We start from the raw sequence: 15966 nt of genomic DNA on the forward strand, positions 1-15966 counted from the left end.
GTAATGCCGTGCGGACGCAGGCAAAGGAAGAGCGGCATCCAGTTCTGTCCCACATCCCGGTCCAGAAAGCAACACTTCTTGGGGAAGCTTAGCAGAGGTGCAAAGAGGAATAAAAGGCCTTCAGAACACTCCTTTCTGGAATTGGCTGGGGCTCGTGAAAGTCATGTCAGAGACTAGCAGTTTCACCAGCCAGGGGTAGATGGCGCCTGGTTCTCCCTGGATGGGTGGGGAGTGTGGAAGCAGAGGGGGGCTGGCCCCCCGACATTGTAATGAGACAAAGGGTTATACTCCCCTTGCATCTACCACATAGTAGGTGCCCGACAAATACTCATTAAATGATGATGGGAACGCATAACTGTACAGAGGATTTCAGGATACGTTTTTCTCACTTGAGTCTCACAAACTTCTCAAGGGGCAGACAGGACAAGTATCATCGGCTCCATTTTACAGATGAAAAAAACAACGGCTCAGCCAGGACTTGAACCCAGGGTTTCTGATTCCCCCTCTACACATGCTGCCCTTTGAGTAAGTGGCCAGTTTAGGCACTTCCAAAGCACTTTCTGGTAGAATCAAGAAGAAAGAAAGGTCGGATGAGTGGGTAACTCGTTTTAGCAGCTGGTTCCAGGATCAGTTCTGGACAGTGTCAATACTAAATTCTGGTTAATTTCCACACGCGGCCGAGGTCAGGGCTGGGTTGAAATCAGACTCCACTTGAGAAGACATGTACACACAGGCACACATCCACTCTTGTTTTGAAACAACTTGCTTCATAAAATGGTCACTTTTGACAAATGGGGACGACAGGGGATAATTTTTCCAATGACTTTGGAAACACAAAGTCATTCCCTCCAGTCAGATCCTGTATGAGACCGGCCAAGGGCACTTTTAGAATATTTTTCCATGAATCAAGAGTGGTGTCCAAATCACACCCTGTCCCAGCCAGACTGAACACTCCATTGGCCCCGTGTCCCGCCTCTGCTGGGGGTGCCCACCAACCTGCCTGGGGGCCATTTGTTTTCACAAGATCTGGGAATTCCTGAGACTCTCCCACTCTTCCTCATGGCAGTGGTCCCAGGAAAGAAGTTTAAGGATTCTGAGGCGTTGTGAGAGGGGAGAGGGGCGCGAAGACAAATGAGCGAATTCAAATTCAATGATTATTTATTAGAATCCACTGGGGACCTGTCTCTGGGGGTGGACGGACCAGGCGTAAATAAAGGAGGGCTGATACTGCCAGGAGTGCAGGGCTATTGATCCTGGATCCAGCCCTCCATTACCCAGGGCAGGTGGAGCTGGGCTAGTGTGGGCCGTGCCAGTGCCCTGAGAAACACGGATCTCTTAGCTGGACAAATAACGCTCGCTTGACTCCTTTCCCAGATGTGAATGCCTCCTCCTTCCCTGCCTCTCTCTCACCATTTAATGGAAGAATCAGCTAGGTGGCATCATGGCGGGCGCAGGCGTCAAGGAAGAAAGAAGGGGCTGAGCTGACGCAGGACTCCCAGCCCAGCTGCGTGCTCTGGGGAACGAGCCCGGACCCTCGGCAAGGGCTCTCACAGCCCAGAGTGGCCCCTGAGGAGAGAGAACTTGCTGGAGCTGCAGGTTAATACAATTTCAGCCCAGGAGGGAAAGGACAATCTAGAGGACAGATTTCCCCTCCAGCTCAGAAGCCCCCAGGCGCCAACTCCACAGCTTTGTGGGAAGGATGCTGGGAGAGTAGGAGGGACCCAAGGCCCCCGAATCTCCCTATGAGAGGCACTCAGCCAGATGACCGTCAGCCAGGACCTCTCCAGACAGACATTCTCCCCGAGAAGATTCTGAATGAGCTTTGCTGAGACAGGTGATTGGACTTTATGACCCCTTTGGATCACAGGAAGTGGCACTGATGATGGCTGATTTGGACAGGTCACAAGTCAGCTCATGCATCGCCCAACCATGCTTGGGGTCCCTGAGCTTGGGCCCTGGAGTCAGACAGACCAGGTTCCAGTCCTGGGCCAGCCGGCCGTCAGTCGTGTGACCCAGCCTCCCCAAGCTTCCTTTTCTGCCCCGGGGCACAACAGCCACACATGCTTCCCTGGGTAGTCAGGAGAAATAAAGGTGACAGAGCTCGTGATATGTCGGGCACAGCTGCTGGTCCTAGTGGTACTCTGAGCTTCATGATTGCCACCGTTGTCCCCTCACCCCAAGGAAAGTGACCTGAACTTGAGCCGGTCAAGTGCATGGCCGTGTTCTTGCTGGCGTTCATTATTGCTGCCACCCTCTAACTCGCCAGAGCCGTGGGCCACCTCAAAGGAAGTAAACGGTGGCCTCAGCCGCTGATTTTCTAAAATCCCAAAGCATCTGAGCAGTGTGGTCCAGCACCTTGAACCAATGGGCGTAACCCTGCCCCTGGAGCCGGGCAGGTGGATGGCTGCAGAGCTGGGACGCTGCCCGGGCCTCCCGAGAACAGCCCACGTTTTTCCATCTAACCCGGCTCAACTCCGCTGCTGGGCCGCGGCATCTGGATTCTCTGGGCCAAGGATGAGCAAGCTCACCTGATGTAACATAAAGTGGGGGAAGCTGGCTGCTGCGTCAGGACCTCTTTGCACGGCTGTTTGGTGGAAACAAAGGCTGGCATGGCTTCCCCGGGCGCTGAGCTCTGTCTCTGCAAAGACTTTGGGTTTAGCACTGACTATTCTGGGACAAGCTTCAGGCCATGGTGTCTGCCTCCTAAAGTTCATGGGAAACCCTTGGGGCATGACCCCCTTAGGGAGGACAGTTCATAGGTCCTTGATACTGAAAGATACACCCAGGTCGGCTCTGGGTTCTGCTTGCAAGACCCTGGGGACAAATCCTCCCTTCTGACCTCCTGAAAGGCAGTACCAGGAACAAGTCTCTGTCAGACTGGCATGGGTTGGCATTTTAGAGCTGCCATCAGCCGCGACCTTCTTGCCACCTCCAGCCTGTCATCTGTCAGAGTCATTTACCCTTTCAGACTCAGAGCCCCATTAGCCCAGCACTTCAAATTTTTGCCTTTTAAATGCATACTCTAGAATTCTGACATGTGCTACAGCACAGATGAACCTTGAAGACGTTGTGCTAAGTGAATTAAGCCAGACACAAAAGGACAAATACTGTATGATTCCACTTATGTGAGGTTCCTGGAAGAGTCAAATTCACAGAGGTGGAGGTAGAACGGTGGTTGCCAGGGGCGGCGGGCACGGGCAGAGGGGAAAGGGGACTCATTGCTTAATTTGCATATGGAGTTTCAGTTTAGGAAGATGAACAAGTTCTGGAGATGGATGACGGTGATTGCTGCACAACAGCGTGAATGTACTTAATGCCCCTGAGCTGTACACATAAAAATGGTGAAAATGGTCATTTTTATGTTATGTATATTTTACCACAATAAAAAAATTAGAGTTAAAATTACTCAGTTTCTATGAAAAATATCTGAAAGAATAGTTTATATTTTAAAGTGAAGTTTGAAAAAAATTACACACTTGGGGGAAGGGAACACGGCTTTTTTCAAAAGGTAACTCGGTGTGGAAGACCTGGACGCCTTCTGAAACCCAGGAAGCAGGAAATGGTCCTCTTGGCTCCTGACACCAAAGTGGGGTAAGGAAACAACAATTCTGAATGTCGCTGCCACCACCATCACCTAGCGAATGTCACTGCCATTCAGGACGTCCTGCCAAGTGCTGTGCTGCGCCTTTTCTTTGAGTCAGAACGAACCTACATCAGACCCGACGAGGGGGTATCGTTAACCTCTGCAGCCAGTAAATGGCAGTAGTGGGACTCAGACTCAGGGCCGCTACCTGCTAACACACACCTCATTTACTGAATGTGTTGTTTGTCTCTGCTTCCTAGATTGTAAACTCTGTGAAGATGGAGATTTTTGTCTGTTTTGTCTACTCTTGTATTCACGGCACCCTTTGCAGTGCCTGGTTCTCAGGCAAGTCAGCTTGCAATAATGTTAAGTGAATTAACTGGATGAATGAGCTGGTCCCTGCCAACTCACCAGGCTCAATCCTACCATCCCATCCCTCTGCTCATCCATACTTCCCCTTCTAGGAATGCAGTTCCAGCCCAGTGCATGTGTGGGCACGCGCACACACACACACACACACACACACACACACACACACACATAGACCAGGCCATTCTATGCCAATTTTCCTATGCTCACAGGGTCCTGTCTGTTGTTACCACAATTATTTGTCAGGCCAAGTCCTCTGGGTCATTTGTTGAGACCCAGTCAATGTCATCTTGACTATGAAGATGAAGATGGTCCTGGCCTTTGCCCAAAGGCAGAACTGGGTCTAGAAATTCTGTGTAATGACGATGCTACCTGCCCTGTGCAAGAGCCTCCTGCATCCACACACTTATATTCCTTGTGTTCCTCCAAAGTCTCCACTCTTACCATTGAAGAAGATGTCTTGGGGCCACCCAGTTTGGGTGAAAAGCCAAGAAGCCACATGAGGGAAGTGCAAAAGTAGTAAGGAATTGGAATCAATAATATTTAGGGACCTTGAAAAGGGGGAGATTCAGCTTCCGGGGAGCCAAGCTAAGGCGGATAGGAGCACCGCTGGTCAGAGACACAGAAGAAATGAAAACGGCAAGAAACACAAACACAAAAGAAATATATCAACGTCCCTGCACAGGGCTTGGTGGAGAGATTCTGACGGAGAACAACTGAACCACCCTCATGTCCACGACTTATGGGCTAATTCAAAGTGAATGTTCTGGCAAAGAGATCAGAGCTGTCACACCGGGGGTGCCGTTTCATGATGACTCCGTGGTTATATCTGCAAATGGCATCCATTGATCACAAGAGACACATGGCTGTGTGCCTGCCCTGGCACACGGCATCACGGTGCATTTCCTTCAGACACCTGTGGGCCGGGATGCTCGGAGTGCAGGGCATGGCTGGGCCGCTCTCCTCGGAGGCTCCCCTCGTTTTATACATGGGGAGGTGGTGCTGGGTTTGTCGGGGTGGTGCTCACTCACACAGCGGCACATGCTCTTGTTCTCTCTCCAAGAAGCTCAGAGAAGGAATCTGTCCAGTGCACAGGTGAGATCCAGGAAGGCTTCCTGGAGGCGTCCTTGGCCAGCTCCATAAAAGCTGGGTCAGATTTGGACGGGGCATAGGAGGGAGGAGACTGCTGCAGAGATCAGGGAAATCTAATAGTTGGGATGGTGTGGAAATTGGATTCACCGACTGCTTTCAAATGACCTCCTTCTGGTGAGCTTGCTGGAATCCACCCTTGCAGTGTCTGAAAGGGACCCATTTAGGGATTAACAAATCAGCTAAGGACTAGAATTACAGGTCCGTTCATGACTTGCCCTTAACTCGAAGACCTCAAAGTAAAAGGATGTGTCTGATGATCTAGGAGCCCCAGGTCCACCCAGCTCCACCACCAATTTGCAAAAGGCGCCCAAGTAAGCCCCTTACCATCCCTGCACAGATTTTACACACACACTGTTGAATGAAAAAAATCCAGACCTTTAAAAGTCTATGCTATAAGATTCTATTTAAAATTCAGAAGCAGCCAAGACATCTCCATAGTAAAAGAAGCCAGGATACCCATTCACCTTGGTGTGCGAGAGGTAGTGACCGAAATAAGGCACATTAGGGGGCTGGTCAGGTTCTGTTTCTTGGTGTGGGTGCTGGTTATACAGGTGTGTGCACTTTGTGGAAATTCACTGAGCTGTTCACTTAAGGTTTGTGCACTTTGCTGTACGTATTTTATATTCTGATGAAAAATGTACTTTAAAAAAAAGTGCCGGAACTTCCTTGGCGGTCCAGTGGGTAAGACTCCACCTTCCAATGCAGGGGTTGCAGGTTCGATCCCTGGTCGGGGAGCTAAGATCCCACATGCCTCAGGGCCAAAAAAACAAAACATAAAAGACAGAAGCAGTATTGTACCAAATCCAATAAAGACTTTTAAAATGGTCCATATAAAAAAAAAAACTACAAAAAAGTGGAAAATTTGCCTGTCTCTGGCCTTCCTCCAATTGATGAATTTTTACAGCCCCCCTGGACTTCTCAAACTGCTAAGTGGAACGAAATGATGACTCTTCCTCTATGGATGAATGAAGGCAATGGTTTTCCTTACAGTCTTTGTTTTTCTTACAAGGAAATGTTAAATTAAATTCTGGACAGCCTATTTGTATTTGTAAATTAACCACTGCCAGGAAAACAGGTGTGTGTGTGTGTGTGTGTGTGTGTGTACACGCATGTTCCCTTTCTATATTGATGTATTTAGACAACAATGAAAATAAGCTTTGAAGATGTTCTTAAACATGGAGCTAGGCAGAGAAACTGCCCCTTTCACTGTCCATCGGTGCCCCTGGCATAGAGCATATGTTCAATAACTATTTGTTGAATGAATGAAAAAAATCAATGAATAAAAGAATACAGATGAGTAGAAAAGGCTTGGACGTAGGTGTTTATTTGCAGGTACAGCGGTGCTGAAGGAGTTAACTATTCAAATAACTTCCCTCCTAGTTTAAGACGTTGCTAAGACAGCTGAGAAAAGGAGTATTTGATCTATTTCACTCAATTGCTGCTCTAAACCCTCCTTTCTGGATGCTGGGCCAGCCAAGGCCACACCCAGAGTTGCAGCTCAGCCTCATTCCTGGTCGGTCTAACATTTGGGCAGCTTGTCCCGCTGCCGCCACATTATGAAAGCACAATCCCATTTTGGAGGTCCCCATATTGTGATGGTCCACTCTGACCTCTGTTCCCCCACCTGGGAGATACCTTATAAACCACTCTGTCATTTCAATCATTTCATCAACAGATGAAACTTTAAAAATTGGGCCAAACAGCCAACTTCCTTGGCTCTCATACACAAGCCTGTGTACTGTCTCCCAGGGTCTGCTCATCTGCCCCACCTTCTAATGCTCCTGGAATGTTCCTGTCAGTGGCTGTGGAAACTTCCTTGACTAGCTGTTCCCTCTGTCTTCACTGAACTGTGGAGCTCAGCCCCTCTGGTGACTCAGTTCCGGCCCAGGCTGACCGTGACTTCCCACACTTCCACCCCTTCCACCACTGGAGCAGAGGTGCCTTCTTGCAGCCCAAGCCCTCAGGCCAGCAGCTCTGAGGCTCAGCCACAGGGATCCTCAGGCCAACACAGAGCCTGGGCACCACCGCCGCCCCCTCCCATGTCTAGGGTAGGCATCACCAAACTATCGAGACATGATTTCTCACTGAGCCTCGAAAAAGCCTTAGAACTCTTCCTAGTCTCGTCCGCCGAACAGGCCCTACCCATCAGTAAAAATGGAAAGCTGTCTGCCAGCTCCTATTTCGAGCTGCTGCAGACATAGTGTTCTCTGGATTTGGTATCAGCATATGGTCAGACCCATTTCTCAGCTGGGGCAACCCAGCTCTGTAGAAATGTTTGATGGCATTTCATCATTCCATAAGCTGTTATATGCTCGGTGCCAGGTGAGCTGAGGATGCAATAAAGGATTGTAAGCCCTTCCTACAAGCTGCTCACGACCTACCCAGGGAGACAGGACGTATGCACCCACCAAGGTGTTCGTAAGGGCCTGGCTGGCAAGGCTCCTGGGGAGGCCCCGCCCTGGATGGACTGAGAAGAGGAAGCAGAGCAGGCTGGGGTCAGCGGAGCCGGGGCAGCAAGTGCTGACCCCTCGGCTAAGGAGTCCCTCGGGGACTCAGGGGACAAGCACTTGGGAGGTGGAGGCCATTGACCAGGGAGCACCTTATGGGCAGAAGAGTGAGCTGGGACGGGAGGCGAACCACCCGCAGTCCTAAAAATGGACCACGGTCCTCAAAGTCGGAGGTGAGCCTGGGTGACCACGGAGTGGAAGAGCATCTGAGTTCCAGACTGTCTCATCTTTTCTCCCAAGGGGACACCAAGCCTGCTGGAGGGAGGGAGAGGGAGTGAGGGAAGAAGGGATGTAAGGCAGGAGTCTGAGAACACGGCTCCAGGTAGAGGACAGCATCCCGGCTGCTCAGCTTGGGCAGCGAGACCATTTGGAGACACACGAATGGTTTCCAACAAGGGAAACCTTGCAGGCTCAGGGGGGCTTGAGGAAATGCGTGTGGAGGGCTGAGGTTTGGGGTCAAAATGGAATCAATGTCGATTCAGGAGTAATGCAGAAGCTATGATGGTAAGGAACACCCGAGGACGGGGGGGTGCCTTGGAGACCCCAGCTCAGGCAGGCCCAGGAAACCCCGCTTTCAGGGCCACATGCCTTCGCTCTCTCACTCCCACTTGTTTCTCTCACGGTAAAAACACAGTTCCAATGAATCACCCACATTCTAGCTCATTTCCTATCTCCCAGTTCTAGACATTTCCGGTAGGAGAGCTAACCTGGTGCCAAACAGCGACTTTTCCTGGTGTGCATGACTCATCAGAAAAAGTGTCTCTTGGGCTATTAAAAGAGTGGGAGAGGGTGTATCTAAGACACTTGGGTTCAAAGCAAATTATATAGAAACTAAGCAAGGACATGTCATTCTGGCAGTGAACATTGCTTTCCCCAAATAACGAGACAGGAAAAAGGGGCTCCTTACTTGACATGGTGCACAGATGTTCCAGAAAAGGATTAACTGCTTCAGAACAATGCAAGCAAAACTTGGCTTAAACAGGTTGAGGTGCTGACAAACATGCGGAAGATGTGTTTATCCGCTAAAGTCACATGTGCAAAAGAAAAGGAATCTCTTGACTCCCTTGAACGCACCTTATCTCGCTTGGAAGCCCCTGTCCCTGCTGATATGGGGAACAGAACGTAAATCATGAAGGTAAGCCTGCCCATCTAGGGCGGATCCTCCTGGCGCTGTCTTTGGCTACAGGGCCATCACACTCTGCAACCAGCCTGGATGAAGCGAGTGTATTTACAAAGTTTTAATAGAAGCTAAAGAGACACCAGACGGATTACTGCTTTCACCCTCACCCCCACCCTGTCCCCCTGTCCCGTGCTGCCACAGCCGACATTGCCAGTGCGGTTGAACAGACAGAAAACACAGGCAGAGGAGGGCACAGGGCGGGGAAGAAGACGCACTGCCGGGCAATTTTAGAAGTAATTGGCGAACAACAACACTGAACCTAGAGGCAGCCTCAGGATCTTTCTAGACACCATGCCCAGGGATTCACGACTAAACCAGCTGCAGCGGGCACAAGGGAGAAACCCTCCCTGCCATCCTAGGAATGGGCAGCAAAATGTCTTGGGATTTGGCAGGTCTGGGTTCAAGTCAGGCTCCATCCCTTATCACTTGTATGATCTCTGACAAGGTATTCATCGCTACTTCAGTTTCCTCATCTGGAACATGGGAATAACAAAACCAGCCCGAGTACTAGGCAGATTCAATGAGGTTACAAATAGAAAGTGTTTATCAGAATTACTGCATTTAGTAAGCATAATTAAGTGGTGCCCATTCTTATACTATAATCATTATTTTCCACTTAAATGTTGAGATATGTAACTTTTAGAATTTATAAATTTAGAGATTCTAAGAGACTAGATTAATGCTATGAAATCTTTGTACATTCAAATGCTTTTTCATTTGTCCAGAAAATTCAGAATGTTATAGGCTAACTAGTGAAATATAAATGAGAATGATCTGGTCTGATTTAGGTACATTTTAAGGATGAATTTCTAAGGCCAGTACGGTATGGTAACTTTCCTGAATAAAAAGCATACCTTTTGCATCATGTCTTTTACTGGACACAGAAAACGTGCTCATAAGGCACAGGACTATCTCATATTATAACACCTATTATTCACTTTTTCAAGTAATCTAGCGGTTCAAAGTTATCCCATAATCTTAGATCCCATAAAAAAAACTGCATTCTATGCACTCTGAATGACGCTATGAAAAATAATATCACTGATGCTTTCCCCCATGATATTATGAGCAAACAAACAGTGCATGTACTATTCATCAATCAACAGTAAGTCACGTTACCTGCTAAAAAATGAGAGCACAGTTTCGTAGGTCGGAATTGTCTGAGTTTTGCTGTTTAGTTGCAAGTAGACCCACAAAAGAAGTGTTTTCACAAGGTGAAACTCGCTAAAAGTAAACAACCTGGCCAAAATAAAAGATTGAGAAGTAATTTTAGGAACAGCCAAAACCACACTGTGTGGAAAGAACTGAAAAATTAAAAGTGAGTTTAGGAAGGAGGCAATACCGCCCTGAGTCTGTAGGTGGACTCACATATCGAGTTACTTGCTCAGGGTCACTCAGCTGGTAACCTGCATGGCTGGACCCTGAACCTCAAGTCACCCGTCACCACCAGAGCCTGTGTTTTCACCCACTGGCTGTGCTGCTGCTAAACAATGGCCATCACTGAATGAGCTCCTACTAGGAGACGGTGTTCCCAAGGCGTTTCCGTACTTTTAAAATTTAATTCCACACAGCAACCCTGCAGAGTTGGGATATATTCCTTACTTTTATAGATGTGGAAATTGGACTGGCCCTATGTTTATTTAAAAATTTAATGTTTTGTTCATCATGGCGTTTTTTTGCATTAATTCTCCCTGTAAAATATTGCATTAAAATACATTTTATCTCAATGACTGAGATTGAGTCAGTCGGGCCCCTTAAATTTTGCACCTGAGGTGAGTGCCTCACTGGTCATATTCCAGTCCCAGCCCTGACTGAGGGCTGAAATATGAATAACTTATCCAAAGTCACACAATTCTACGGTCAGACCTGGGCAGGGGTCAGTTCTGCCCCAAACTGGCTGTGGAACCTCCTGCAGGCTTACTGGCCCTGCAGCTGCAATTCCCTCAACTGTAACACAGTGATTATAGCAGTTGCTCAGAGGATACTGTGACGGCTATGTGAGGTGACACGTCATATGAGTTTCCTATTGCTGCTGTAACAAATTGCCACAAACCCAGTGGCTTAAAACAACACAAATTTATTATCGTATTGTTCCAGAAGTCCTAAGTACAAAATGGATCTCACTGGGCTAACATCAAGGTGTGGGCAGGGCCGTGCTCCTTCCTGACGGTCTAGGGGAGAATCATTTCTTTGCCTTTTCCAGCTTCTAAAAGCCACTGGCATCCCTTGGCTTGTGGCCCCTTCCTTCGTCTTTGAGCCAGTGGCACAGCATCTTCAAATCTCTCTCTTGGTTCTGACTCTTTCTCCTGCCTCTCCCACATGGAAGAATCCTGTGACAACATTGGGCCCACCCGGATTATCCAAGATAACTTCCCCATGCCAAGCTCATTGAATTAGCAACCTTAGTTCCATCTGAAAACTCAATTCCCCTTTGCAGCGCAACCTAACATATTCGCAGGTTCCAGGGCTTGGGGTGTCGACATCTTTGGGGGACCATTATTGAGCTGACCACACATAGAGCAGTGCCTGGGCACAGTAATGGGCTCAGGGGGCAGCAGCTCTGACTCCTGGGTGGCAGGGCTCCGAGTGGCCCACCGAGAGGTTTGGGTCCTGGCTCCAGAGCCCACACTGTGCTTACAGCAGCACTAGGCATCTCATCAGGAAGAAGGCAGGAGCAGGGTTGGGTGCTGCTCTCCATGGAATCAGCTCTGTAAAGGATGTTTCCCAAACGGCTCCTCTAAGAGCCGCTGCCGACTTGCTTCTCTGAGTCATTTCAATGTTTCTTAAACCCACTGATATTTTCTGTCTCTGAGCACGGAGATGCACCCTGGCTTCAAAATATATCATACCTTCTTCAACCACCACTTTAGTGGTCATGGTGGGTGGAAGCCAAGCTAAACCGTGACTCTAAAGAGCAATGGGAACGTCACTCTCCCTCCCCTCTCGCTATTTCTGGACACAGTAGAACGGTCTCTTTCCTCTTATTTTTTTTAGGCACCTACAATGCGAGGGCTTTGACTCTGGCCAGACGGTGACCAAATTTGTCACTGTCTGGGCAATAACGGTGAGCCAAGAGGGGAGACATCACAGAATCACTTGGTATGATGGCCCCACAAGGAACTCTTCGACCACTGCTGGGCTGGGGAGCTATGTGTCTTCTGCTGCAGAACCCACACTTGAGGCCCTCAAGCCCAGAAGGTTCTTTGAGATCTTACCAAAGAGGAGCTTACCAACACAAGGGGAGTAACTGGGAGCTCCATGAATCAGGACCCTGGTTTTACTTTTATGATGAAGGGTAATTATTGAAATAAAGCCCTCTGTCTTTAGGCCAAGTATTAGTACCCTAAAGTATTAGTTCCTACAGGAAATAATCACGCTGAGGACACTCAAACATATTTTCATTTACCTAAGAGCTCTGATGATCTGAGTCAAGAGGGAACTCACAGAGATCCTAAACTTCCCTCCAACACAGGCGAACATCTGGGCTGTTCTACACGTGCTTATTGGGGCTCATAGGTAGCCATTGGGATGTAACTGGTGTAAAAATGCCTTTAACAAGACATCGTCCTCTATTTTTATTGAGAAAACTGTGTATAAACAATAAAGATCTCCTTTTGAACACAGACCATAGAGAAAGCCGTGCCCAAGTGAACAATATGAACAAGGATGTCCACTGCAGCTCTGATTGTCATCACAAAAATGAAGCAAAATAAAACAAAAGGCCATTAGGAAGGGAGTGAAAATACTGTTGTCTATTCATTCATCAGAGCCCTGTACAACAACTAAAATTTAAAATGCTAATTAGGTACATACATATCAACACGGCGAGAACACGTCGCGTGATGCTAGTGAACAGAGTAAGTTGAAGGAGGTCACAATCACTGCAATCACTATGAGAAAGTTGATTTGAAATTTAAACCTTTGCAAAACCATACTGTGCATTATTTTCGCATGTACACGTATGTAACAAGAATATAATCTCGTGGACTGGATTCACACAAATGCTCCGCTTTAGGGAGGGAGGGAGGCCAAGAGGAAGGAAGGGGAATAGGGCTGGGTGGGGAGTTGGGCGGAGCACACAGCGGACTTCTGCTTTCCTGGTCATGTTTTATTTCTTAACTTACGACAAAATGCTACCATCTGTTCATTTGGGGAGGTGGGTCCAATTGTGTTTTGCATTATCCTCCTACCTCTGTAACTTTTGTTTTGCTTTGTTTTTGTTTCTTGCGGTACGCGGGCCTCTCACTGTTGTGGCTTCTCCTGTTGCGGAGCACAGGCTCCAGATGCGCAGGCTCAGCGGCCATGGCTCACGGGCCCAGCCGCTCCGCGGCATGTGGGATCTTCCCGGACCGGGGCACGAACCCGCGTCCCCTGCATCGGCAGGCAGACTCTCAACCACTGCGCCACCAGGGAAGCCCTGTAACTTTTTTTATAATTAAAAATATGACCTTCCATGTCCTTATTGATCTTGACCATCAATAAGGAATAAGAAAGCTTGGAGCAGAGCACACCAGTGGGCTGGTAATGACCACGGGCATTGAGGCTACTCAGACCTGGGTTCAATTCCCAACCCTCTTGCTGCATGGCAGGAGCAATCCTTTCACGTCCTATAATCTTCACTCCGCAGGGGAAAACACGAGGAATACCTCCCTGGGTTGCTGTTAAGAATTAGACCTCAAAACGCACTCAGCATGTTCTGTATACCCCCAAGTGCTTCATAATTGGTAGGTACTGTTGTTTTTAGCCAGAGAAACACTAGCTGCAGGAAATACTGTTTAAGGGGGCTGCCCAGTGGTGTTCCAAATGCCGTGGAGGACACGGTGGCTTTTCTCAGGGAATTCCTGAGCCCTCAAGACTCTGTGCATCACAGACAGGAAGTCTGGGGGTGGTGGGACACGTGCCCCCCTGCTTGCAAGGCAGCCTTTCGTGCAGGTAGAACTAGGCAGCCCTCTGGGTCCTCCATTCTCCTAAGTCTACAAGGAGCTTGGCTTCCAGAAAAACAGAATTCAGAATGAAGTTTTCATAACATTAGAGCGAGTGAAACAGGGTCACCAAGTAGTGACCTTTAAGGATAAAACTGACTGAAAACCAGAGGCCCAGGAGGTCAGGGAAACTGTGTGTTTTACCACAGGTCATTTACAAGATGGAAAGAAAACTCAAAGGAAGATGAGGTCAAAGGGACTTGGGATGGGGAAGGTGAATGGCCTGGAAGTTGAAGCACCTGCTGAGACAGATGTTCCGAAAAGACTTAGAGACCCAGGCACCACGCCCACGAGCGACTCTCCATCCCTGACCCCCGGCTGGCCTTTCCACACAGATGCCCTGGGGCCATGTGACTTCCCAGGACAACCCAGTGCTCGCTGAGTTCTGTTTGCTGGGAAACCTGGCCTGTTACAAATGAGGAGACGGTGCAGCACTGAGGGTGGGACCTGGACCTTGGAGACCGGAGCCCTGAGCTCGCGCCTAGCCCTGTCTTTTATCATCCCTCTTATCTTAGGGACAATAATTGTACCTACCGCACAGCACTGCGGGGATTAAAAGGGACAGTGCACACAGCACAGCACACACCCGGAAGTGCTCAGTAAAAGTTAATTCACCCGAAGCTCCTTTCTTAAGCAGGTGTGGTCCGTGGTGTCAGGCCCACCAGCCACTAAGATGAGAAGCCTGGTAAATTTCTAACCATCTCCCCGGGTGCTGGGTGTGGCCCAAGGCCCCTCTTTCCATGCCCGCTGTTCCCCACCTCCCTCCAGCTTCAAGGCAGCTGGACATCAACCAGGCAAGGAGAGTTCGCCTCGGAAGACAAGACGGCAGCGTGAGGTCCAGGAGCTGAGGGCCTGGTCCCTCCGGGGCACACACGCTGACGACATGCCTGAGGCCTCATAGGCTCTTCCCTCCCTCCAGGTAGCCCGGCACCATCTGTGAAGACAGACAGCTCCTGGGGTGAAGCCAGAGGAGCAGGACCCAGTGTCCACATCAGTCATGTCTCCCCAAACTTGTGAGTCTAGACGCTTGACACGTAATGTTCCTGACCTCTTTTCCTGCCCAGCCAGCCTTTTCTAGGGTGTATCCCATCGCTAACATTCTGGTTGTGGTCAGACATTCTTCTGCCCTTCCTTGGTTAAATGTTACCGGGGTGAGACAGCTCAGTCCTTCCAAGGGAGGGACAGTGTCATGAAAAGTCTAAGGGCTGTCATGTTTATCTTTTCTTCAAGGGTTGCACAACCTTTGCTCCATGGAGGGTGGGAAGAATGCACTTGTGGAAAAGCCATGGAGAGCAGGGCAAAATGACCCTGGGAGCCCCCGGCTCCCCCCTGCCAGGGCCTGGCATTGCTCTTGGGGCCCAAGTTCCTGAGGTCTTCTTACATAATACAGAGATTAGAGATCTCCCTCAACACCAGAACCCAGAACATTGTTCTACCAACCTCATTTCCCTGTAAGTCTGAGGGCATTGCCAGCTACTGAGTCAATTCAAACCAACAGGAGAACAAATCCTTCCCGGTCTAATTCCCGAAATCGGAACGCTTTCCACCACACGTGCATGAGGAGACATTTATTTCCTAATATACCATCATAATTTTTCGTAGAATTTTGTCTTCAGTTTTATAATTCACCCAAAGGGAATACCATCTTGGTAACTTGGCAGCGGGTATCAAGAACCTTTTAAAAAGTCCCCCAAAGACACAACAACTAAATGCAATACATGTTCCTAACCTGATCCTGCACTGGAGGAAAAAAGATGCTATAAAGGACAGTGCTGAGTCAATGCATCACACTGTGTAAGGTATCACATCAATGTCAAATTTCCTGAAGTTGTTAACTGCACTGGGATTATAACAGAAAAATTCTCTTTATTAGAAAATATACATTGAAGCATTCAGGGGTAAGGGAACATGATATATGCAACTTTCCCTCAAAGGGTTAAAAAATGTGTGTTAATAGATACACACACAGATGCAAATGATAAAGCAAGCAGGACAGAGATTGAACGAAGCAGGGTAAAGCATACTGAGATATTCTTTGTACTTTTCTTGTTATCTAATTTGTTTGAAATTATTTTCAAATAAAATATTTTTTTAAATACTAATAAAAACAAAGCCCTTTTGGCTTAGTAATTTCACTTTTAGGAATTCTCTGTGGGAAAATAATATGAGATGAAAATAAATGTACGTTGAAGG

General features: G+C 48.4%; 1 protein-coding gene across 1 annotated transcript in view; it reads right to left on the reverse strand.

Annotated features, from left to right (window-relative positions):
- BTBD16 (BTB domain containing 16) overlaps positions 1 to 15966 on the reverse strand; it is a 44426-nt gene that overhangs the window by 6799 nt on the left and 21661 nt on the right. The window contains exons 9-10 of the mRNA XM_007469547.1: positions 9911 to 10030; positions 1 to 87 (exon numbers count right to left, since the gene is read on the reverse strand). Coding sequence (XP_007469609.1) covers positions 1 to 87; positions 9911 to 10030 — 207 coding nt within the window. The remainder of the gene's footprint in view (positions 88 to 9910; positions 10031 to 15966) is intronic.

This window comes from Lipotes vexillifer, unplaced genomic scaffold (genome assembly GCF_000442215.2).
Source record: "Lipotes vexillifer unplaced genomic scaffold, Lipotes_vexillifer_v1.1 scaffold240, whole genome shotgun sequence".
In the NCBI taxonomy this organism is placed as follows: Eukaryota; Metazoa; Chordata; class Mammalia; order Artiodactyla; family Lipotidae; genus Lipotes; species Lipotes vexillifer.